Source organism: Protopterus annectens, chromosome 8.part0, assembly GCF_019279795.1.
Source record: "Protopterus annectens isolate FY-2018-M chromosome 8.part0, PAN1.0, whole genome shotgun sequence".
NCBI lineage: Eukaryota > Metazoa > Chordata > Ceratodontiformes > Protopteridae > Protopterus > Protopterus annectens.
Window position 1 is genome coordinate 1376383773 of NC_056741.1, and position 26269 is coordinate 1376410041.

Sequence of the window (26269 nt, forward strand, 5' to 3'; positions counted from 1 at the left end):
AAAGTTTTATTTTGTATTTTACAGCACAAACACTAAGTCATCTACTAAACAAAGCAATGCAGTCTCACAATGAAAACTTAGCATTAAAACTTCTCTGCCCTTGAAACTCACATTCATTGAAACAGCATTGAAACCCACATTCAAAGAAAATACATTTTGCCAGTGGCAGATAAAGATTAATTTTGGGCTGTTTTCAAATCATAGGCCCCTTATATGAAACATACATGTGCTGTTTGATACACCTTCCTCATTATACTAAATTATATTCCTTGTACAATATATTACAGTTGTTAGAGGGCATTTTAAATTTGTTTTGAACATTTTTAAATTTGTTTTGAACATTTTTCCAGTAAGCAATGAAACAAAAGGCATGCACCCATAATGGCAAAACTGCCCAGTTCAGAACATTTTTCATAAAAGTCTACTCAGACTTCCACAGTCCACCATTATCAGTAAATATGCACAATTCTACAGTCCACCATTATCAGTAAATATGCACAATTCTACAGTCCATTATCAGTAAATATGCACAATTCGACAGTCCATTATCAGTAAATATGCACTATCTCTGAAGAAGTAAAAGTCATCTAAATAATTCCACATTAAAGAAATCTGTAACTAATGAAGAGGTTGCTGCTAGCAAACACCTTTATATTTCATGGTTTCATCGAAAAATAAAGTGTCTGTTGCCCCTCGGGAATAAATTGCCTATATTACATTAAAAAATGATAAGCTAGTAATATTGCAAGAGGAAATGGATGGCAAACTGATAATGGACTCATAGTTAGTATCTTCACCAAGGAGAACATTCTCAGTACGGCAGCATCCACCCCTTGTGGGAGTAGAACCCACAGCCTTCTGCATCAAAAGCAAGTATACAGCCTGTTGTGCTATTAACAAGGCAAACCAACTTCACTTAAGCAACACCAAACTTCTGTTCCCCTGCAGCTCTCAGCTCCTTGTAAAATCTACTCAATACTCAACTTCGCAGCACAAGAAAACTGGAAAAAGCCAAAATGTATTGGGGGGGGGTCAAAAGCCCAAAAACCAGGGACACAAACATTGCTTGTATAATCTGGGAAAGTTGCTAGAACAATACATTTTACTGCCAAGCTCCCTGTGCAAAACAGAGCAACATACCACTACGCCAAATCAGCTGCTTTGTAAAAGAGAAAGACTGAAACTTAAATGGCTATCATTTAGTGAATTCAGTTCTCACCATAGCTGTCAACCTCTTAGTACAAAACACCTGGACAAACCCAGTAATGAGGGAATACAGCCCTCAAACATTCAGTGAATTCAGTTCTTGCCATAACTGTCAACCTTAGCACAACAAACCTGGACAAAGCCAATAATGGGGGAATACAGTCCCAAAAATAGGGACAAATTTCAAATATTCATCTTATAAACTTAGAAAATTGCTAGAATAAAAGGTTGTGTTCTTGTGTTACTATGTATTTTCTGAAGAACATGAAGTCTGAAATTCAAATGCCTGTCAATTTTACTGCTGACAGAACAAAAACAATTTTCAGCAGAGACCCAGGGAGAAATACTGCAGACACGTCTTTGTAAAATGACAGGGGCACCAGAGCAAACCCACACAAACACAGGGAGGAGATACAGACTCCACACAGAAGGCACCCCAGCCAAGAATCAAACCAGAAAACCTATAGCTGTGAGGCAACAATACTACCACTGCACCATCAAATATGCAAGGACTTAAACATTCAGAAACCTGAAGTCTGAAATTCAAATGCCTGTCAGTTTTGTTTAACATTTGTTAATCAGGACAGTCTGACTTGGAACAAAAAAAAATTTCAGCAGAGACCCAGGAAGAAATAATGCAGACATGTCTTTGTAACATGGGAGGACACAAAAGCAAACCCACACAAACACAGGCAGAAGATAAAGACCCCACAAAGAAGGCACCCCAACCAAGAAGCAAACCTGAGAACCTGCAGCTGTGAGGCAACATTGCTACCACTGCACCATCAAATATCAAGCATTACAACATTTACAAACCACAGATATTATGAGGAACAGATCAGATCAAATATGAGGCAAAAAAGTGCAATTTATTTACAAATGGTGGTGGGTAGGGAATTCAGGTCTTTAACACCTGCATACAAGGTACAGGGTTCAAGCCTGAGGTATTCCCTACCACACCCCGATGAGCCTAACCACCAGTATATTGCACCTGGGGCATTTGCACACACACACACACACACACACACACACACACACACACACACACACACACACACACACACACACACACACATCCAAAACCACCATTAAAATCCAGGTCCCTGTCCACAAAACCCCCGACGAGAGTGCAGCTGAAAACCCGCGCAAATCCGACCCTGCCCGTAGCGAGATCTTCCCCTGCAGCAAACTCCAATCCACCAGACCCGAGATCCTTCTCCTGACTGCCGACCTTGCAGTCCGACCTCGACGCGTTTCCCCAGCGAGTTCCCAGGCAGTCTGTGCAGTTTAAAACTGCATAGACTTGTGGGAACGCTCCTGTTCACGTTTCTCAATCAGGACTGCTGCTGAGACAATCTGCGCATGCTCCATGCTCCAGACCATCTCAGCAGCAGTCTGGACTAGTGCGCATGCACGAAGTCCGCGAAATTTTAAAATATTTTTTTCTTTTTATTTTTTTTATTTTGTTAGTTTGAAGTTGAGGGGGCTGCAGTCCGGCAGTCCAATAGCATGGGCCGCCCCTGAATGTCTGTCATTATATTCTGACTTGAATCCTCAATGATATGCTAGAAAACTACAATTTTATGAGAGACCGACCAAAAATATGAGGCAAAAATCTGGACAGTTGAGAGGTGTGGTACACAGTGATATTCTGTCTATGTGAAAAATGATACACGGTAAATAAAAAGACAAGGCCTGCAACTGTTAAATCTTCTTGCTGAAGTAATAGCCACCAAGAGACTTGCATTACTAAATATAAAGAATGGCACTTTAACAAGAAGGGTGAGGAAAACCTGCCAAACTACAACAATAAACTCTGTTCTAAGCACAACAAAATTAAAAAGAAAGGATTTGACTTTTAGGAAGGCAGCACATCAATTGTGGAACAACTTTACTAGAAAGAAAAGTAACTTGGGGACATTTTGATAAGCATCCAAATCCAGTGCATGGCTGAAGGGATTTTGAGGGGAGTTCTTTGGTGCATGAATTAAGGTAAAAGGGAGGGGTTAAGATAGCCAGGGAAATTTTTTTGGGCTGAGCTAAATACTGCTGGCAGTCGTCCTAGTGGTTATGGAGATGAAAATCCCATCACCTTTCAAAGGTGAAGACATTTGCCTTTTGGTGTCAGAGACATCTTTCTACTTCACATACAAATTTACCTCTGTACTTCAAATATTTATCTTATTGCATCGATCAAAAGAGTGTCTTGGGATCCTCCTTTTTTTTTCTCTTTTCTAGAGTGAAATTATTTTTGGAAGGGAGATTCTGCATGCAAGGCCTCACAGGAAGAGTCTTGTCTTCATTCTGGCATTTGAATGAACAAATCTTTTAAGAAGCCTCTTCTATGCCTTTAAAGTTCTTTAACTTGAACACTGTGTTGTTGATGACCAGCATTTCAGACGGGCAATTTTTTGAGCTAAAAACCTTAATGTCTACTGCCACCTGCAATGTGTTACACAAAAATGGAGTTTCTTTATTCACTAATCTTTCCTTTATATAAAAAGGTAATGTCTGATATTCCTCTTAGTCAAAGGTTCATTTGTTTTTTATTTTTGCCCTCAAAATTTGAGCAAATGATTTTGCATTATATGGACCCTCATAGAGAGGTGTAGGTGTAGGATTTCCTAATTTGCACAGAATAAATAGGTTAGAATGTCTTTTCTCTGAGCAGACATTTAGCAGAGGCATTCTGATTGTACAGTATTTTGTTACACAGGACCTGCTTTCTTGAGTGAATTGTATGTTAGAGCTAATTTTTGCAATGCAGTAGCTACTTTTATAGCCTTCTTTAGAGAGATTTTGGGTTTATGTGAAGTTGTAAATATGTCTTCTCTTCATACCTTTACTAGGCATTACCAGCTTGAATAGCAGTCCTAAGGGGTTTTATTACTGCAGTGGTTCAGGGTTAGTATCACCACCTTTTCAAATACCCAAAGTAATTGTATGTAAACGTAAGATTTTACAAGACAGATCACACCCTCAACCAAGGCGAAGGACTGGGCTTCACTTTCACAAATTAAAAGCTCACTGCTGTAGAATTTGAGTTGGTCTTGTTATTTCATATAATATTAATGGGTTTCCCATGTTTTCATTCTGCCCAAATAGGGACAGGTGGCAAGCAGATTCAGAATATCATTACGGGTGCTTTTTTCACCTTTTACCTAGACATTAAATGTACGAAAGCAAAGGAAAAAGTTTTAGTAGAGTTGTTAAGGGTACCACCATAAAAGTGGATGGTCATTTTTTTTTGGCTTTTTCAATGTAAGCTTCCCCTTATTTCTCCTCTTACACTTTATTTTGTAGTCAGTCAGTGTTGGTGGTCTGCTACTGTGTATTCATAAATCTTTATATTACTTGAAGTGTAGATGTGAAAATCATGCATGGCGTGTAGAACCTTTTCTGGCTGTGAAGAGACAAGTAGCATAATTTACTGTTTGCTGAAGTATAGTGGAATTATGATTGCTACTCCTCTTTCAGAATCACGTTTTACAGTTTTGCTGTAGTTTCCTTATTGAAAAAGTTTTCACCTCCATGTTTAAGTCTAAAACAAGTTTTCATTGCCTAGGCCAAGAGCTTTTGCTATTTGATACAGTGATAGATTAATGCCAGCCCGAGGGTTGTGTGAAAGTTTGCGATCTCTAGAGTATGGGGTTTGTTGATTATTGGGCTTTCAAACAGTTATGTTCAGGCTGTCTCTTGTATTGCCAGTTTATGCCACGGTCTAGTGGCATATCCATCCAGTCCTTAAGTTTTTTCCTAAAGGAAATTCTGCAGGATATTGAAGTAACCTGGTTTCACAATAGTTTTTTCCACACACCATGTGCTGAAAAGCAGATTTTGTTTCATTGTTTATAACAAGCCAAGTAAACAGCTGTTTTCAGATAAATGATCATTGAATACATATGATAACAGATTTTTGTCTGGTTTTATATGTGTGTGTGTGTGTGTGTGTGTGTGTGTGTGTGTGTGTGTGTGTGTGTGTGTGTGTGTGTGTATGTGTGTGGTGTGTGTACACACACATGAGTACTTGTGTAATTTTAAACCAGTGAAGTACTTTGCACTAACAAAATATATGACAGGCCCTCCAAACAACTATTTGTACTTATATTTGATTGACTTATTTTCCTCTTGTGCAGACAGAGAAGTTCCCAGATGGATTTTGGTTGGGGGAGCAGTTGGTTTGCTGGCAGATTGGTACAACTCCATGGCACATCTTTCCAGTGATCTCTCTCTATTTGATGGGTGAAGCAACTAACCAGTCATTTCGGATCACAATTCTGCCTCAGGTAGGTGACTAATGAAAATATTAGGACAATATGTTGTACAGATGCCACAGCTTTTGAGCAGACATTACAGATATTAATGTTAATATTCATATCTTGGTCACCATTTCTTCAGCTTTATTTTAATTGATCATTTTGATGTGTGTCCCTTCAGTTTAGTGTATTTCTTGTATAAATTCATCATCTGCTAATTTTTAATTTATTTATTTTTTGCCCCTGCTGACTATCGGGTTATCACAACATGATCATAGTGTAGACATCATCCAGGCAGCTGCTGGGGGATTTTCTTTTTACACTCCGACATCCCCTGCACTTACTGAGTAATGCTTACAGAGTTAAGCATGCAGTGGGCTGATGTAAAGGCTAGTTTGTTCCCAGCCTTCACTGTGAATTACAGCTGATGGGAACAGGTGCTGGGGACTGCATTAAGCCTTCCACCCCTGTTGGCTTCTCCAGTGTCCATACCAGTAACTGAACATGGATCGGAGGGGGGGCATGCCTTGATCCTTTTTGCACCATGGAGCCAGCAGAAAAAGGCATTCCATATTTAATAACTGTACCAGGCAGCCCCAAGCTGTAACATTTTTATAGCCTGATTCTGAATTTCTGTTGGAGTTCCCTACTGTGGTTCTGCTTCAAAGATCTGCTTTTTTATTTTAAAGACATGCATTTTTTTTAAGACAATCATTTTGGAATACAGAACTTATTTACTAAAATGTCGGAAAGTCAACTTAGTGTGGAACATTTTTAACCATTTCATAATTGTCCACTTCCATTATTCCAGTACTTACTCACTGGTGGATCTTGTCACTGTTACCATAACCTATACAGACAGAGTTTTTTTATCCTGAGTGGTGATTGCTTATAGTAAAACCAACAGTGGGTCAAGAATAGTCTTTTAAAGAAATTCTGTGTTTTCCCAACTCTGTTCAGTATTGTACCATTTTATAAAAGCAATGTTTCTTTGGTGTGCAAATTGAAAGTGCATTACATCCAAGTTTATGTGGGTACCAGTCTTATGTCTATAGCAGTGATTGAGAGAGGAATTCTGAGGATTTGCCCTCTGGATACTGAGATTATGCTTCATCAGGGATTTCTTGTTTCCTCAAGGTATTGTGATCTCAGTATCAGTATATAGGAGATGGTAGAAGCGGGGGTTTGCCTCCCTAAAACAAGCTTCTGTTTATACGTTTAGTGAAGGTATTATGAGGTTTTCTGACTTGGATCATAAAAAAATGTACTTTTATTAGTATGCCCATTTATGAAGCACTCAAGTTATGAAGTAATTCAGAGTGGCCTAGCTACAAACAAAACTACTTTGCTGGGGGGGGGGGTGGGGGGGGTCACATTGCAGTTAGCAGACACAGATGAAATCCATCCTTATTTGGAGTCATCAACATGCCATAGCTGATTTTATTTAGCTATTAATATTGGGTTCATTCATTTGGTAAAATCAAATGAAGGCTGCTAAAGACTTCAAATTTAAAGGTAAATTGCAAAGATTTATATTACCATTTATTTTTGTTATAATTTCGCCCTCATCATGTAAAGTAGGCTTTCTTCATTGGACCTATTATTTATTATTAAGTTTATTAAACTGGTGTTTCTGTTTACTGTATGCTGCTCAACTGTCAAATTACTTCCCAATTATATGTCATCCAGCTCATTCTCAATGTATTAGAGAGGAGAAACAGTTCTCTAGTGGGTTGGCATGTGTTCTGTATTACACAGATTTTATTTCAAAGTAAAAAGAATGCAGTGCAATCAGTAACTCAATAAATAAACATAGCAGAATGAAAGGTAACAAAAGTAAAATGGAACTGAACTGGAAGATTTTTAGTAAGGTGTATTGTGCTTGCATGCAGTGTAATAAAAGGATGTAAACTAATAAATCATTGTCTATGAATGGATTGATTGATCACTTTAGGGAGGAAAGTGCAGATATAGAATCACCTCACTGAGAGCCGTGCTCAGCAGTGAGTTTGTATATTATACTTGAAGGAATTAGTGCTGGAAGTAGAACATTTGGAATAATTTGAGCATGTGTGAAGATGAAGATGCAGTACAGCGATCATTCCATGGTAGACAAATGTTCATTATAGTTTAGTAGGCCTGTGCTTACTACAGTGTGACATCTGTGTCTGATGCAGATCTGTAAGGAGAACAACAATAACAGTACATAATATTATATCTTAAGAACTAAGCCAGCACGGGAATGGAGAAAGGAGATTCTGCCAGTAAGGATGACTGCAATTAGTGGTACAGACAATAGGCAAGAAGGGGCTGGAATTTATTGGAGAAAACTGGCAAAAGAACCAAGGTATTGGAAGCAAATAGCTAGAGAGAAAAAGGTAATAGAATGGGAAGAGGCCAAGAATATATTTGGACTGCAGACTAGAGATTGCCCTCCTCCCAAGGATTGATATCAGAGTACAGGAAAAGAGAAAGAAATTGGGGTATCCTAAGAGAAAGACCTGCACTGGTACAGTTTTTAGTAGAATCTAGAACAGAAGCTGCTGTTAAAAAGAGGAATAGTTAGTAGATAAACCTCCAACTGTACTGAATTACTCGTTTTTACCGGTTTTGGGTCCAATAATGGGGTGCCACCATTCCCAAGGGCACCCTTCATTTCCAACTTTTCCAAGTTTTATTTTTAATTTTTTTTCCCCGCTTTGTTTTGAGTTGACATCATCATGTGCGCGATGACATCAGCTCAGTCGGGATACCAGCCTGTCGGAATTGAGCTCAAGGGCTCCATTGCACACCTTCCGCCAGCTGATTTTAAATGCATTTCCATTTCTGCGACAAGCTGGAATTCAAACAAGCATTTTGATATCGTTGATTTTAATTGCATTTCCGCATTTTGGTATGGATCTTTTCTCTTTGGCTCTATCTGCATGAGCGGCGGCTGGCTGCAATTTCAAATGGATCTTGGGGATGGCGGCTGAAGTAGGAAACTAACATATTTGTTATTATTTATTCTGTGAAATAGTAGTAGTAGTGTGTGTGTATATATATGTATGTATGTGCGAGCGAGCGCATGCTCTCTCTCTCTCAAAACACACACACACACACACACACACACACACACACGTATGTAAGCTACTAAAGGCTTGCCATATCAAGCATTGTACACTATTGATCAAGGAAAATTATTTTTTGCTATGTAAGCTGTCACTTTTTACTTGTTTCTACACTGGTGTGAATCTAACAAGCTCAGAGGCCCACTTAGAATGATGACAGCTAAACCACAAGCTGACTTCTGTGGGGCTTTATGAATTTATCTAGTGAGTAATCCAAAACAGTTTGAGAGATCTTGATCATCTTTTGTAGCTTACACCATTCTGTTTGAATCATTGAAAAGATGGAAATGAAGTAAATAGCATCACTAGTGATAATCTTAGAAGAAGCAACTATCTTTAACTGCTTGTAATATATAACTGAAGGTGAAAGAGTTAAACGTTTGCATGTTTGTGGAGAAGCAATGCGTAGAACAAGGCTCAAATTTAAAATGCACCATGTGTTTTATGCACCTAAATACCATTTTTCTTTGTTTCCCCTTACTTCTACAAAACACTCATTTTGTCATTTTTGTATTTTGACTTCCACCTTATCTTGCATATATCCCTTTGTTTGGTTGATTATTTTTTTCTGTATAGTAGTTGGTTGCAGTTGCACTTGATATATTCCTTGTCTGTTTTTAGCAATAGACTGCCCCTTGATCATATCTTCTGCTGCAAACATTTTGAATTTTGATTTTTTATTTTATTAACATAATCTGTAGCTTATAAATAGTTTCTTTTAGGGTCACAGTAATTCTTAAACTTCTCTGTAACTGTTGCTGTTCTGTGTTTCTCCTTTTAAAATGCATATTTTCAAGGCTTATTCCTTGGCAAAATGCAGAAATGTGACATACTTTACATATTCAGGCTTCTTTTTTATTCCAGTCAGAGAGAGGAGTAAACCAAATTTCTGTATCCAAAGCTTCTAGCTTTCTGCCAAATGAACTTCAGCAAGAAAATTTCTGTTAAGTGCATTAGGAATACTCATATTTTCCACTGGAAATTCTATTCGTATTATTGACTTTGTCCAGGTTTTTTGTGCTAAGAGGTTGAGACTAGAGCTATGTTGAGAAGTGAGAAATGAATTCACTAAATGAGAGCCATTTAAGTTTCAGTCTTTCTATCTTCAGAAAACTGCTGATCTGGTATAGTGGTGTGTTGCTTTGACTGTATTGCACAGGATCATGGGTTCAAGACCTGGCAGTGAAATGCATTGTAGTAACACAACATGCTATTCTATTGTCCCCCCAAAAAAAAACTGAAATTAAAAAGTCCTAAGGGTTTTATTACTACAGTGGTTCAGGGTTAGTATCACCACCTTTTCAAATACCCAAAGTAATTGTATGTAAACGTAAGATTTTACAAGACAGATCACACCCTCAACCAAGGCGAAGGACTGGGCTTCACTTTCACAAATTAAAAGCTCACTGCTGTAGAATTTGAGTTGGTCTTGTTATTTCATATAATATTAATGGGTTTCCCATGTTTTCATACTGCCCAAATAGGGACAGGTGCAAGCAGATTCAGAATATCATTACGGGTGCTTTTTTCACCTTTTACCTAGACATTAAATGTACGAAAGCAAAGGAAAAAGTTTTAGTAGAGTTGTTAAGGGTACCACCATAAAAGTGGATGGTCATTTTTTTTTGGCCTTTTCAATGTAAGCTTCCCCTTATTTCTCCTCTTACACTTTATTTTGTAGTCAGTCAGTGTTGGTGGTCTGCTACTGTGTATTCATAAATCTTGATATTACTTGAAGTGTAGATGTGAAAATCATGCATGGCGTGTAGAACCTTTTCTGGCTGTGAAGAGACAAGTAGCATAATTTACTGTTTGCTGAAGTATAGTGGAATTATGATTGCTGCTCCTCTTTCAGAATCACGTTTTACAGTTTTGCTGTAGTTTCCTTATTGAAAAAGTTTTCACCTCCATGTTTAAGTCTAAAACAAGTTTTCATTGCCTAGGCCAAGAGCTTTTGCTATTTGATACAGTGATAGATTAATGCCAGCCCGAGGGTTGTGTGAAAGTTTGCGATCTCTAGAGTATGGGGTTTGTTGATTATTGGGCTTTCAAACAGTTATGTTCAGGCTGTCTCTTGTATTGCCAGTTTATGCCACGGTCTAGTGGCATATCCATCCAGTCCTTAAGTTTTTTCCTAAAGGAAATTCTGCAGGATATTGAAGTAACCTGGTTTCACAATAGGTTTTTCCACACACCATGTGCTGAAAAGCAGATTTTGTTTCATTGTTTATAACAAGCCAAGTAAACAGCTGTTTTCAGATAAATGATCATTGAATACATATGATAACAGATTTTTGTCTGGTTTTATATGTGTGTGTGTGTGTGTGTGTGTGTGTGTGTGTGTGTGTGTGTGTGTGTGTGTGTATGTGTGTGTGGTGTGTGTGTGTGTGTACACACACATGAGTACTTGTGTTGCACTGGAGAGGTAATTTTAAACCAGTGAAGTACTTTGCACTAACAAAATATATGACAGGCCCTCCAAACAACTGTTTGTACTTATATTTGATTGACTTATTTTCCTCTTGTGCAGACAGAGAAGTTCCCAGATGGATTTTGGTTGGGGGAGCAGTTGGTTTGCTGGCAGATTGGTACAACTCCATGGCACATCTTTCCAGTGATCTCTCTCTATTTGATGGGTGAAGCAACTAATCAGTCATTTCGGATCACAATTCTGCCTCAGGTAGGTGACTAATGAAAATATTAGGACAATGTGTTGTACAGATGCCACAGCTTTTGAGCAGACATTACAGATATTAATGTTAATATTCATATCTTGGTCACCATTTCTTCAGCTTTATTTTAATTGATCATTTTGATGCGTGTCCCTTCAGTTTAGTGTATTTCTTGTATAAATTCATCATCTGCTAATTTTTAATTTATTTATTTTTTGCCCCTGCTGACTATCTGGTTATCACAACATGATCATAGTGTAGACATCATCCAGGCAGCTGCTGGGGGATTTTCTTTTTACACTCCGACATCCCCTGCACTTACTGAGTAATGCTTACAGAGTTAAGTATGCAGTGGGCTGATGTAAAGGCTAGTTTGTTCCCAGCCTTCACTGTGAATTACAGCTGATGGGAACAGGTGCTGGGGACTGCATTAAGCCTCCCACCCCTGTAGTGTCCATACCAGTAACTGAACATGGATCGGGGGGGGGGGGGCATGGCTTGATCCTTTTTGCACCATGGAGCCAGCAGAAAAAGGCATTCCATATTTAATAACTGTACCAGGCAGCCCCAAGCTGTAACATTTTTATAGCCTGATTCTGAATTTCTGTTGGAGTTCCCTACTGTGGTTCTGCTTCAAAGATCTGCTTTTTTATTTTAAAGACATGCAATTTTTTTTAAGACAATCATTTTGGAATACAGAACTTATTTACTAAAATGTCGGAAAGTCAACTTAGTGTGGAACATTTTTAACCATTTCATAATTGTCCACTTCCATTATTCCAGTACTTACTCACTGGTGGATCTTGTCACTGTTACCATAACCTATACAGACAGAGTTTTTTTATCCTGAGTGGTGATTGCTTATAGTAAAACCAACAGTGGGTCAAGAATAGTCTTTTAAAGAAATTCTGTGTTTTCCCAACTCTGTTCAGTATTGTACCATTTTATAAAAGCAATGTTTCTTTGGTGTGCAAATTGAAAGTGCATTACATCCAAGTTTATGTGGGTACCAGTCTTATGTCTATAGCAGTGATTGAGAGAGGAATTCTGAGGATTTGCCCTCTGGATACTGAGATTATGCTTCATCAGGGATTTCTTGTTTCCTCAAGGTATTGTGATCTCAGTATCAGTATATAGGAGATGGTAGAAGCGGGGGTTTGCCTCCCTAAAACAAGCTTCTGTTTATACGTTTAGTGAAGGTATTATGAGGTTTTCTGACTTGGATCATAAAAAAATGTACTTTTATTAGTATGCCCATTTATGAAGCACTCAAGTTATGAAGTAATTCAGAGTGGCCTAGCTACAAACAAAACTACTTTGTTGGGGGGGGGGGTTCACATTGCAGTTAGCAGACACAGATGAAATCCATCCTTATTTGGAGTCATCAACATGCCATAGCTGATTTTATTTAGCTGTTAATATTGGGTTCATTCATTTGGTAAAATCAAATGAAGGCTGCTAAAGACTTCAAATTTAAAGGTAAATTGCAAAGATTTCTATTACCATTTATTTTTGTTATAATTTCGCCCTCATCATGTAAAGTAGGCTTTCTTCATTGGACCTATTATTTATTATTAAGTTTATTAAACTGGTGTTTCTGTTTACTGTATGCTGCTCAACTGTCAAATTACTTCCCAATTATATGTCATCCAGCTCATTCTCAATGTATTAGAGAGGAGAAACAGTTCTCTAGTGGGTTGGCATGTGTTCTGTATTACACAGATTTTATTTCAAAGTAAAAAGAATGCAGTGCAATCAGTAACTCAGTCAGACACTAAATCAATAAATAAACATAGCAGAATGAAAGGTAACAAAAGTAAAATGGAACTGAACTGGAAGATTTTTAGTAAGGTGTATTGTGCTTGCATGCAGTGTAATAAAAGGGATGTAAAACTAATAAATCATTGTCTATGAATGGATTGATTGATCACTTTTAGGGGAGGAAAGTGCAGATATGTGAAACACCTCACTGACAGCCGTGCTCTGCAGTGAGTTTGTATATTATACTTGAAGGAATTAGTGCTGGAAGTAGAACATTTGGAATAATTTGAGCATGTGTGAAGATGAAGATGCAGTACAGCGATCATTCCATGGTAGACAACTGTTCATTATAGTTTAGTAGGCCTGTGCTTACTACAGTGTGACATCTGTGTCTGATGCAGATCTGTAAGGAGAACAACAATAACAGTACATAATATTATATCTTAAGAACTAAGCCAGCACGGGAATGGAGAAAGGAGATTCTGCCAGTAAGGATGACTGCAATTAGTGGTACAGACAATAGGCAAGAAGGGGCTGGAATTTATTGGAGAAAACTGGCAAAAGAACCAAGGTATTGGAAGCAAATAGCTAGAGAGAAAAAGGTAATAGAATGGGAAGAGGCCAAGAATATATTTGGACTGCAGACTAGAGATTGCCCTCCCTCCCAAGGATTGATATCAGAGTACAGGAAAAGAGAAAGAAATTGGGGTATCCTAAGAGAAAGACCTGCACTGGTACAGTTTTTAGTAGAATCTAGAACAGAAGCTGCTGTTAAAAAGAGGAATAGTTAGTAGATAAACCTCCCAACTGTACCGAATTACTCGTTTTTTACCGAGTTTTGGGGTCCAAATAATGGGGTGCCACGATTCCCAAGTGGCACCCCTTCATTTCCAACTTTTCCAAGTTTTATTTTTAATTTTTTTCCCCGTTTTGTTTTGAGTTGACATCATCATGTGCGCGATGACATCAGCTCAGTCGGGGATACCAGCCTGTCGGAATTGAGCTCAAGGGCTCCATTGCACACCTTTCCGGCCAGCTGATTTTAAATGCATTTCCATTTCTGCGATTGCAAGCGGGAATTCAAACAAGCATTTTGATATCGGTTGATTTTAATTGCATTTCCGTGCATTTTGGTATGGATCTTTTCTCTTTTGGCTCTATCTGCGATGAGCGGCGGCTGGCTGTAATTTCAAATGGATCTTGGGGATGGCGGCTGAAGTAGGAAACTAACATATTTGTTATTATTTATTCTGTGAAATAGTGTGTGTGTGTGTGTGTGTGTGTGTGTGTGTGTGTGTGTGTATATATATATGTATGTATGTGCGAGCGAGCGCATGCTCTCTCTCTCTCAAAACACACACACACACACACACACACACACACACGTATGTAAGCTACTAAAGGCTTGCCATATCAAGCATTGTACACTATTGATCAAGGAAAATTATTTTTTGCTATGTAAGCTGTCACTTTTTACTTGTTTCTACACTGGTGTGAATCTAACAAGCTCAGAGGCCCACTTAGAATGATGACAGCTAAACCACAAGATGACTTCTGTGGGGCTTTATGAATTTATCTAGTGAGTAATCCAAAACAGTTTGAGAGATCTTGATCATCTTTTTTGTAGCGACACCATTCTGTTTGAATCATTGAAAAGATGGAAATGAAGTAAATAGCATCACTAGTGATAATCTTAGAAGAAGCAACTATCTTTAACTGCTTGTAATATATAACTGAAGGTGAAAGAGTTAAACGTTTGCATGTTTGTGGAGAAGCAATGCGTAGAACAAGGCTCAAATTTAAAATGCACCATGTGTTTTATGCACCTAAATACCATTTTCTTGTTTTCCCTTACTTCTACAAAACACTCATTTTGTCATTTTTGTATTTTGACTTCCACCTTATCTTGCATATATCCCTTTGTTTGGTTGATTATTTTTTTCTGTATAGTAGTTGGTTGCAGTTGCACTTGATAAGGCCTTGTCTGTTTTTAGCAATAGACTGCCCCTTGATCATATCTTCTGCTGCAAACATTTTGAATTCTTGATTTTTTTTTTATTTTATTAACATAATCTGTAGCTTATAAATAGTTTCTTTTTAGGGTCACAGTAATTCTTAAACTTCTCTGTAACTGCTGCTGTTCTGTGTTTCTCCTCTTTTAAAAATGCATATTTTCAAGGCTTATTCCTTGGCAAAATGCAGAAATGTGACATACTTTACATATTCAGGCTTCTTTTTTATTCCAGTCAGAGAGAGGAGTAAACCAAATTTCTGTATCCAAAGCTTCTAGCTTTCTGCCAAATGAACTTCAGCAAGAAAATTTCTGTTGGGTGCATTAGGAATACTCATATTTTCCACTGAAATTCTATTCCGTATTATTGACTTTGTCCAGGTTTTTTGTGCTAAGAGGTTGAGACTAGAGCTATGTTGAGAAGTGAGAAATGAATTCACTAAATGAGAGCCATTTAAGTTTCAGTCTTTCTATCTTTCAGAAAACTGCTGATCTGGCATAGTGGTGTGTTGCTTTGACTGTATTGCACAGGATCATGGGTTCAAGACCTGGCAGTGAAATGCATTGTGGTAACACAACATGCTATTCTATTGTCCCCCCCCCCAAAAAAAAAAAACTGAAATTGAAAATAAGTGTGAGCAGCTGTGCAGGATGCCTATGGGCTTACATTCTGTCATTCTATTTATATATATATATATATATATATATATATATATATATATATATATTAGTGTGGCTGTGGAAGTAGACTTTTATGATGGAAATGTTCTGAATTGGGCAGTTTTGTCATTATTGGTTCATGCATTTTGTTTCATTGCCTACTGGAAATATGTTCAAACAATAAGTCGAAAATGTGCTCTGTAACAAGTGTGCTATATTACACAAGAAATATAATTTAATAAAGTCAGGAAGGTGTATCAAAGAACGCATGTATGTTTCTTGTTTTGTGTGCAAGCTGCAAGGGGCCAATGATTTGAAAACAGCCCAAAGGTAATCTTTATCCACCACTGGTCAGATGCATTTTCTTTGGATGTGGTGTGTGGGTTTCAAAGCTGTTTTAATGAATGTGAGTTTCAATGGCAGAGAAGTTTTAATGCCAAGTCTATTTTCATTGTGAGACACTATTGCTTTGTTTAGCAAATGTCTTAGTGTTTGTGCATTGTGCTATAAAATGTAAAAATAAAAATCCAAATAATCATTGTATAAGTAAAGCAGTATGCAGACATTAGTGTTTATGGTAAATGGGGCGATATAGCCAGGTAATGGGACATTGGGATGGCTGCAGGGGGACTCTGGTGCCATATTTTGGTAGTCTGTTCTTCAGTTTGTGTTTGAAAGTTGTTATCTCACAATTCCACTGGAGTGGGTGGGGTTACGTAATTATGTATGCAAAGTTGATGTTAATCAGCATACAGATTTGTACCTATTTTTCATGGGCCTTGTCCAGATTTTTGATGTTTCCAGGTTGAGAGGTATGTTAGTAGAGCATACTTAATATTGCATGATAACTATAGGAATCAATCAGAGGAGGTTAGAAAGGATTTGGAAGAGAGATTGGATAAACAATTCACAAAGAAACAATGGGGGGATATAGGTTATGTCTCCCAAATATGCAACAACGTCTAGAAGATGTAGGATCTTTGCTTGGAAGTGTTTACATAGATATTTTTATACCCAGGTTTACTTCAAAGAATTTTTCCTCAAGTAAGCAGCAAATGTTGGAGGTGTGACAGGGAAGAAAGAGGTAATTGGGAATGTATTTTCTGGGAGTGTAATGAGTTGGCAGAATTTAAAGATTCCCTGCAGACTGCTGTGTCAGAGATACTGGGTGAACAAATTGGTGTAACTAAGAAAATTATTTTTTGAGCTATGATACAGAACAAGAATTGCCTAGACATAGTAAGGCCTTGCTGAGTCTGATTATGGTGGCTGCCAAAAAAGCAATTACTAGAAAATAGAAATCAAAATGTAAACCAACTAACTGTACTAGAAGTAGTGAATACAGTAATAGAGTTAAAACAAGTGGAATTGAGATCTTTAGAAAAGGGTAGGATGAAATTACATAGAAAAAAATGGCAATTATGGGAACAATACATGCAAAGGAGGAACGAGGTTTAAACAAAGGCAGGATTTCAATGAACTATGTAGTGTTTGACATTGACTAGCTAGATTATAAGTGATATATAATGTTTGCAACTAAAATTGTGTCAAGATGATTTTTCATTTATATAAATGTATGATTGCCTATGACAAGTTAATAAATATGTTTCTTGTTTAAGAGAAAAGAATTGTAGACTGCAAATAACAGTGTTACACAAAACACATTTGGATATAACATGACCAAGTGAATGTTGAATTTGCAGGAACAATTCATGCAGAACAGTACTCAGGAAGAATTTAATAAATATGTTTCTTGTTTAAAAAAGAAAAGAATTGTAGGCTGCAAATAACAGTGTTACACAAAACACATTTGGATATAAATGATCAAGTGAATGTTTAATTTGCAGGAACAATTCATGCAGAACAGTACTCAGGAAGAGATGTGAAGTTTAAGGGAAGGCAGGAATTGAGTAATTTATGTAATGTTTGTGTGAATGAAAGTTGTTTAAAAACTAAACATACAGAAGTGTTACATGACAGTAACAGTAAAAAAATTATTGTAGTTTGTTTTCATGTATAAAAATGTATGTTACATTTTAAAATGGGATTAATAAACAATGATTAGGCAACCACAACTGATGGGGCAGAAAGGTCTGGATGAACTTATATGACATATTTCTTAAAACCATCATCATTACTGGACACTGGTATACACCCTCAGTAGGTAAGACATCAGTAATGGGAATGAACAATCCCCAGATAGAACCATCATCATTACTGGACACTTGTACACACCCTCAGTAGGGAAGACAGCAGAACAGCAGTATTGGGAATGTACAATCCCCGAACAGAACCCAGAAATGTCCTACTTGTCACAGTGGTCCAGAAAAGCTAGCTATTCTAGCAGTCACTTCTTATGCCACTCAAACATTTATTAACCTGTGACAAAACAGCTATTCGCTCCCTCACTTATTAACTAGACATTACAGCCTGGAGAACAGTGTCAGACTCTTTGGCAGAGTCTAAGAAAATAAGAGTACATAGTCAAATCTGTATTCATAGTAATACCTAGTTGCTAAAAAATATCTTGCATGAATACCTGCTATTAAAACTATGTTGATGTGTGTTTTGAGCCTTGGGATACATTTTTAGCTAACTTAAGCTGGTCATTACTTTATGTTCAGAATTTATTTTAGGGTGGAACAGTGGTGCAGTGGTTAGTATGCCTCACAGTACTTGGTTCTCCAGTTCACTTTCTGGCTGGAGTGCTTTCTTTGTAGAATGTACTTGTTTTTGTAGTATCTTTATGAGTTTTTGCCAGGTTCTTCAGTTTCCTCCCATATCCCAAAGACCTACTGGCAAGAGAAGCATTGAACTTCTAAATTTCTAGTAGAGGTATGCATTTATATTTTCCAACATAATGGCATCCTCCCGTGCACTGGTTCTCTGCCTTATGCCCTTGCTTACTGCTTAGAATGGGCTGTAGCTCCCCCAAACACTGAAGAAAATAATGCAGGTATCAGAAACTGAATGAGTGAATGAATGTTCAGGATTTTACTCAATATGATTTTAAGACTAGTCAGATGATACAGTATTAGTAGTAGTTTAGAGGCATTTCCTTTAGGTCCCCTTTATATAACAGTTTAATCTCAGATAATTCAGATGTGTGTGGAACAAATGTAATAATTTAATGATTCCAAGATCAAGTTCTTGATTTTAGTGAGGGTGGTTCTTGGCTGAAAGAACAGACCCATGGAGCTTAGTAGTTTACTCTTAACTGAAGATTAGATCAAATATTTTTCAAGCTAGAAGGTACCAGGACATATGGTAACACAAACACTAACTGCCAAGTATATTCCTTATTTTCTGTCTTTCTGAAGTCAGCAATATGACAGTTCTCCTGTCTCCCATCTGGCAAGAATTGCTCTCAGCAATGTACAATAAAAGGTTGTCTGCATATATCTAATATGGTCACTAGATGGCCACAGAAACACATTTTATGTATTACACACAACTGCGGTGGTGGTGTTGCGGTAGCGTTGTCGCCTCACAGTAAAACATCCTGTTTGATTCTCAGCTAGAGCGTCTTCTATGTGGAGACATGAGTGAATGGCCGTACCTTCGTTGAAGGTTGTGCGTCAGGGCCGGCAACTCGGCATGTAAAAAATCTACTGCCAATCATTAGCGGACTGGAGTTCCACTGTGGCGACCCCTAACCGGGAAAAGCCGAAAGATACTCAACACACTTGCTTTATGCTGAAGTTTATTTAGATACTAAAATGGGATCTTCAGCAGTAACTCCTAAAAATAATTGTTTTTAGAGTGTCAATTTCTGGTTACTTTTTCTAAACCAAGTCTTCAAGACCTCTGCGTAGTCTTACTATTCGCTTAAACAGTTTACTTGCCTGAAGAATTAAAGTAATAGAATTCTGGCAGAAATTAGGGTACAAACACCACTGCTTTACAAGAACCTGCCCCTTCAGATTTGACTATTTTGTATTTATTAAAAATAATGCCAACCCCTTATTCTCTCAACTGAAGGTGGATGATATATTTTAATTTATTGATTGACATTTGATTAATGGGAAAGTCCAACTGGGTAGGTGCCCATTTTCAGCAGAGACCCAGAGAGAAAATATCTTCAAAGTATTACAAAAACATTTAAGAACAATACTTTTACAATCTTCAAAAAATAATACAAAAGCATTTGCAGTCTAAATAAGCATATTAAATTAGACAATGTAGAAACATTGATTAAGTATAGATACATCTTATATGATAACGATTTAATATTTAATTACCTTTAATTTCTATATAATGTGGCTAAAATGTAAGTTGGTACAATACAAACAGGAACTGCAATATGAAGTGAGTGAAAGAACAGGTGTCTGTCATATTTTATAAAGAAAATTAGGGGTTACAAATTGATAGAAGTAAGGAAGTGAGTGAAGAAGGGAGAGTAAAGGAGGTGCAAGGTCCGAATAGCTACTTTTTCATGTTTATGAATATAGTTTATCCTGGGTCTGAGCAAGAACAGAGCCACATTTTGGCTAAGAAGTCTTTCAGAAGGGTTTTAAAAGACTGGAGGAAGGGTATTGATCTGAAGTATACAGGTAAGGAGTTCCAGACTTTAGCAACATGTATATGAGTACAGGCAGACAATGCTTAGCAGATTTCATAGTTTTTGTGGCGACAGAAGAGTTTTCAGTCACTGGAACATAATGATAGATTGGGAAAATAGTTGTATAGAATGGTATTTAGTGCTGGAGAAGTAGGTAGATGTTGGATAATTTTATAGGTAGTAAGAAGCTGTGTATTTGTTAGTTCATGGGGTAGTTCAAACCAATTTAGAGGTTTTAATGCTATACAATGGTGGGTTCTGAAAGGGTATTTGCTGCAGATTTAGCCACTTTATAATAGCATTGTTCAAGTTTTGATTTTTCTGATGCCTGGAGGTTAGTGGAGGAGGTAAGGAGAGGCAAGTGTAGTTTTAGTTGCATTGGTGAGAGCGTTTTGGCTTTGTAAAGCATCCCTGGTTTTTGTAGAGCATTTTATGTAGTTTTGTATATGCAGGTCACATTTAAGATAATCATCCAGTATCATCCCTAATTGCTACGAGAAGTGACTTTTAATAATCGTATTATTATTTAGAGAGAAGATTTTATTTATTCATAAGAGGGGGATCTGGGGAAAAAAGTCGTTTTTTTTTGGGGGGGGGGGCGTTTGAGCATGAGTGAGTTACAAAGCCATGTTTTAGTGGCAGTTAAAGATTCCAAGGTAATTTTTGAGATTGTGCCAGATTTCCTGAAATGCATACGAGTGTTGAGGTATTTGTGTATTGTATTAGGGAGACCTGTTGCATGGATATGTGGAAAGTGTTTGTGAGTGTTAAAGATGAGGGGAACAAGACTACAGCCTTGTGTTGCACTGGTGGTGACAGAGTTATGGAGAAAGTGTGGAATGCCATTTTACTGACTGATACTTACTGGACAAGTAGCATTTCCACCATAGAAGGGTAGGCTGAGATAGACCTAGTGAGGACATTTGAAGTAGACATTTGCTGTGTCAAACTGTGTCAAAGGCTTTAGAGAGGATTAGAAATAAGGAGGAGACTAGTTTGCATTTATGTCTAGCTTTGTTGACAGTATCTACAAAGGCCATATTGTGTGGGGGATAGAAATTCTTCCTGCAGGAGAAAGTTTAGCAAGGAATACATTTTTCAGGTGTTTTGGAGAGGGGAGATAAAATTGCTTAAGGTCTAAAGTTAATGATGTCTTTTGAATTTCCTTCTTTGTGTAGAGGGATAATGTGTGATTTTTTTCCACAGAGGAAAAGTAGGATTCCTGGAATGACCTATTTATGAGGATGGAGATGAATGAACAATGCTATCGGCTGCTGCTCTGAGGAACTCACTTGGAATGTCATCAGATGAAGTAGAGAGTTTAGGAGTTGTTTTATGTAGGATATGGGCAAAGTTTGAAGGTGAAAGTGGATGTGGTGACATATTGATGTTGGCCAGCATTGGAGATTAGATGTTGAGGAATCCTTGTGTAGAGATGCTATACTATCAATGAAATAAGAGTTCAATTCTAGGGTTGAAATTTTGGCCAGAATGTAATATTTCTTTAATGGTTGACTAGTGTTTTTTTTTTCTTTTTTTGGGTAGTGTTTACTGTTGTTCTGAAAGTTGTTATAGTATTGTGTTTTGTCTTCATTTATCTGCTTTTTGTTATGGTTGCAAAGCATTCTGAAGTTTGAGATATTGTGGCATTTTATACTTCTGCCATTCGTTTTCTCTATCTTGCATTAGCAGTCTACTCTTTTTGGATAGCCAAATTCCATTATTTGTTTTCAGTCTCTTCCTTCTCAGGGGTGCAAAGCTATTTAGCATATTTATTAGAACTGAATTTATTTACAGCATTCTCTAAAGAGAATGATTTTTATGGTCTTCCAGATTTAAATAAAATATAAAAAATGCCAGTGATGAGGATTACAAGGCCCTCCTGAAGGTAATAATTTTAAGGTAGTTTTGCAGTTAATGGCCTTTTATATAACCTAGAGGAAAGGCAAGGCTACCACAAAGTAGCAGAGTAAACACACACTTTCTGTTCTCTCATTTGCATAGAAATTGGCAACCTCAGGTATTGTCAATTTATAAATCTTGGCTGTTTTCTTAGATCATAAGGGTTTTAAGTTCATTCTGTCTAGTGGTTCAAGACAGATTCCCTGGATATACATCTTCAGCAGAATCCTCTAAAGTACTAGTTTTTGATAATTGTTCTTCCTTTTGTGCAATGTGCAGAGTTTGGTGGCACCATGGGGAAAATCATTGACTCATTTAATATTGATTTAATATTTTTCTCTTTTGGTTAAAATATCAAGTTCAAATTTTAGCTTATCTAGAAGCTTGAGACCAGGCACCATTGCAGGAAAAATAGATACTTAGTGTGCTAATAGTTAAATTGGTCAATAAAAACACAAGGCAGTCTGAATGTGAAAGGTTGGGCTTTAGAAACCATTTAAAGCAAGCCAGTTTGTGGATACCCTCACATACTGGGAAAGAAGGATCCTTTGGTGGGGTGAAAAAAAAAGGGGTGACAACTGGAAACTTCCCTGCATACTTTAGTAAAAAGACAACAAAATCATAGAGAAGTGCAAGGAACTCATGGGGTACCCAACACATGCATGGCTAAATACACCGAGACTGGATAGATTACTCTGATCCAGCAGAATGTGTACTAGTGATACAAAGAGAACTCATTCTCCTTTTTTTTCTTCTTTAAAATTTCTGCCTTTTCTCATATCACAATGTGCTTTTTTCCCAACCAGCCTTGAGAAAAACGAAGTGTGGATGTTGGGATCCCCATCATAAGACTAAATTTTAAATAACTGAAGAATTTAAGACTGAAACCAAAGTCCTGAAAGCTGCAAGTGAGAGAACCCCAAAAGACTGAAATTCAAACTCCCAAAGTAATGCTGAATGAATACATAACAAATCCAAATCATCAATTTAACATGCCAGATGGAAATAAAATGCTTTTTGCAGGAAGGCAAAATGCATGTATCTTCCTATTTATGGGCTGTGTTTCCCACCCCGAAATGTATACATTCTAAATCCAAGTATTTATTTATTTTACAATTCGTTTACCAGGAAAGTCCACTGGGCCAAGAAGAGCCGTTTTCAATGGAATCCTGGGGAGAAAAGCTCCACGAACAACAATATGAAGACAGTGCATTTACATTTATGTAATACTATTGAAGAATGATGGTATTACACAACATGACAAAAAATACATGGTTGCAGTGAAAATACAGTCAAAAAAGCAAAAGGTAAAATTCACACACAAAGTCAATTAAAATAAGAAAAAATCCATTGGTGCATATTCCTGTTAGATTTGTTACAATGTGAAATAACACAGGGTTGACATTACAGTTTTACATGAAATCTTAGCAGAGTTAAAGTAGGACAGGCGGTTAAGAGGTGTTAATTTTTGAATCTAAGAAGGGTGGAACAATAAGAAAAGAAAAAAAGTAAAGCAAAAGTAGGAGTAAATGAGAAAAATGAAGATGGTAGTAGTCAGAGAAGCTGATGAGGCGAAGAGAGAAGTACAGGAGTGTAAGAAATAGGGAAAAAGAGGCGGGTCATGTGGGATGAGAGTAAGAACATTCCCAGAGGGCTTTGAGATGGGAATGAAGCAGGGTCGTAATGGTAGAGTGGTTGTCTGTAATACGAATAAAAGGTGACAGGGAGTTCCAGAGGTGAGCTAGGGAAAAGGATAGTAGGTGCTTGCCTGGGGAACGAGCAGACTTGTGCAGTTAAAGCAAACACAGCATTGTTTTGATATGTAAAGGTATTAGCACAGGTGCATAACTGGATTTCTTGTCCACAAAGTTCCCCTACCTGAATTACTTCTCATGTGACTGTCTAGAAACATCCTGGAAAAACTCCTGCAGTGGCTGCTTCCATGACTGATATCCCAGGTGATTACTACAAATTGGTAGTAACGCCTCCCACCCGATTTCTGATCCCAGGATTACTTTCATAAGTGTAGTCACTAATGCCTTTGTAGAGGGCCAAGGTCATCATAACCTTGGCCGTCTGAGTGAGGATGCAGTGCAGGGGGCCACTCTTGGACTGTGCTGCACTTTATGGGCTTCATAGCTGCATTAATCTTCATGGTACAGTTTGCATGTGGATGTTGCAGTAGGCTTTTGAGATGTTTTTGGCTGCAGACCCAACCCACTCTCACAGACATCCTTCAAGTGTTATACCCCTGTTGCTGGAGGCCTATGAGTGGTGGACTATCCTCATAATCCTCTTGAACTGTCACCCTTTTCTGTACTGAGCTATCAGATGTTGGATGATTGAGGTTTTACTTATAGGGTATGGAACTTACACAGGCTTCTACAGACATAAGGAGTGTGGCCATACAAGAGAAGGGCTTCTCATCAACCAGTCATAGTCAAGAGCAGTTCTCCTGGCTCTCAAGATCGTGTTTTCTTTTTTATTGAGTTAATCAATCATGACACAGGCAAACATACATTTATATAAACGTAATCAAACCATATTAACAAGTTTACTTTTATAAACATTATGAGATAAATAATAATATATGTGATGCATAATTCAAGCAGTATTACATAAATTATTCAAATTCCAGCCTTCTCTTAAACCTTATTCTTCCTACAAAACATTTTTCTGCATGGCTATCCCAAGATGGCTATACACTGAGTAACCGCTTAATTTCAGCTCTCCTAGTGTGAAAACAGATACTCAGAAGAGAGGCAGTAAACTCATATTTTAAGTGAATTTCAGAGTGCACTGCCCTAATGCCAGCAAAAAAGAAATTCAGAGAACTTGAAAGAAAATTCATCACAAAAGGTGAGGAAAAAACAGTGACTGGGAAGAATTCTGCAGATGTTCAGCAAAAAGCAGTGCAAGCTCCAGCTTTGATGCAAGACATAACTTCCAGTAACCTAGAGGAAAAAAAATGTCAGATGTACTAAAAACTGATTAAAATAAATAAAACACTGATGGAGTATATCAACTATCAACTCAAACAAAAAGCTTAAAACAGATATGCAGATGAGATGATAAAACTGAAAAAAATCAGAGGTCAAAATGAAGAAAGGGCTGGATAAATATGAGACTGCTCAAGAAGAGAAAAGGGCAGAAGATCAAAGTACTAAAAGTGGGAGACAGAATATTTGGAAAATGATTACTCACTGTACAGAAGGCAGAAGATGAATACATTTATTCCACTAATCAGGGAATGTCGAGAAGCAGGCATGAAATTCAAACTGCTATACCCAGCTGTCTTCAGAATATTCTTTCCTGGAGGGACAAAAAAATCATTTTTTATGCAGAATATGCTAAGGAGGAAATACAAAGGTTTGTCCAACAGAAAGTGAGCTGTAAAACAGAAGGATATTCTTATTTTTCTTCTGGTAATAAAGACTACAGTGAGACAGTTTCAACAAAAAATGCTTGAGACACAGAAAAAAAGCACAAGAGTTGATTAGAAGAATAAAGAGTACATTAGAAATGAAGCAGAAACTGGATTTTGGAGACAAAGATAAACAGGAATAAAACCAGCAACTTAGAAATTGACAAATAAATGTGGGATTACAAAGCATTCTTAATATTTGTGAAACATGACAGAACATGAAAACCTGGAAATATTGGACTTTTTTGACTTGGGGGACTCTTAAGTATTTGCCCTACTTCATGTCATTAATGTTTGGAAGAACACTTGGGAGAAGGGAAGAGGAGGGAGAAAGTTAACTGTAAGTATAACAAAATTTTGTTTTAATACTAGTAGTTTTATAATGCATGATATAATCTGCATGCTATAAAGTTCTCTCAGTTATTTTCAAGTGTAATGGGGATAGTAAAGTAAACAGGTACCCGTGTTTTTCCTCCTCTGTCTTTCTTCTTGTTCAGTTTTAAGAAATATAGGCACTGCAATAAAAAAAAAGAAAGAAAGAAAGAAAACTCTGGTCAAAACAGCATAATACAAGAAACATTGATGTCCTTTTTCTCATTCTTGTATAGGGAAATGACTGGATTAAGGCCCTTGGCTTGATGTAATAAGTTTTATGAGAAAGCAAATAAAAAAACACTGAATATAATAAAGCTTTCCTGTAGCAAAT

General features: G+C 37.3%; 1 protein-coding gene across 1 annotated transcript in view; it reads left to right on the forward strand.

The window, feature by feature from the left end:
* BACE1 (beta-secretase 1) overlaps positions 1 to 26269 on the forward strand; it is a 705087-nt gene that overhangs the window by 475737 nt on the left and 203081 nt on the right. The window contains exon 7 of the mRNA XM_044080958.1: positions 5343 to 5492. Coding sequence (XP_043936893.1) covers positions 5343 to 5492 — 150 coding nt within the window. The remainder of the gene's footprint in view (positions 1 to 5342; positions 5493 to 26269) is intronic.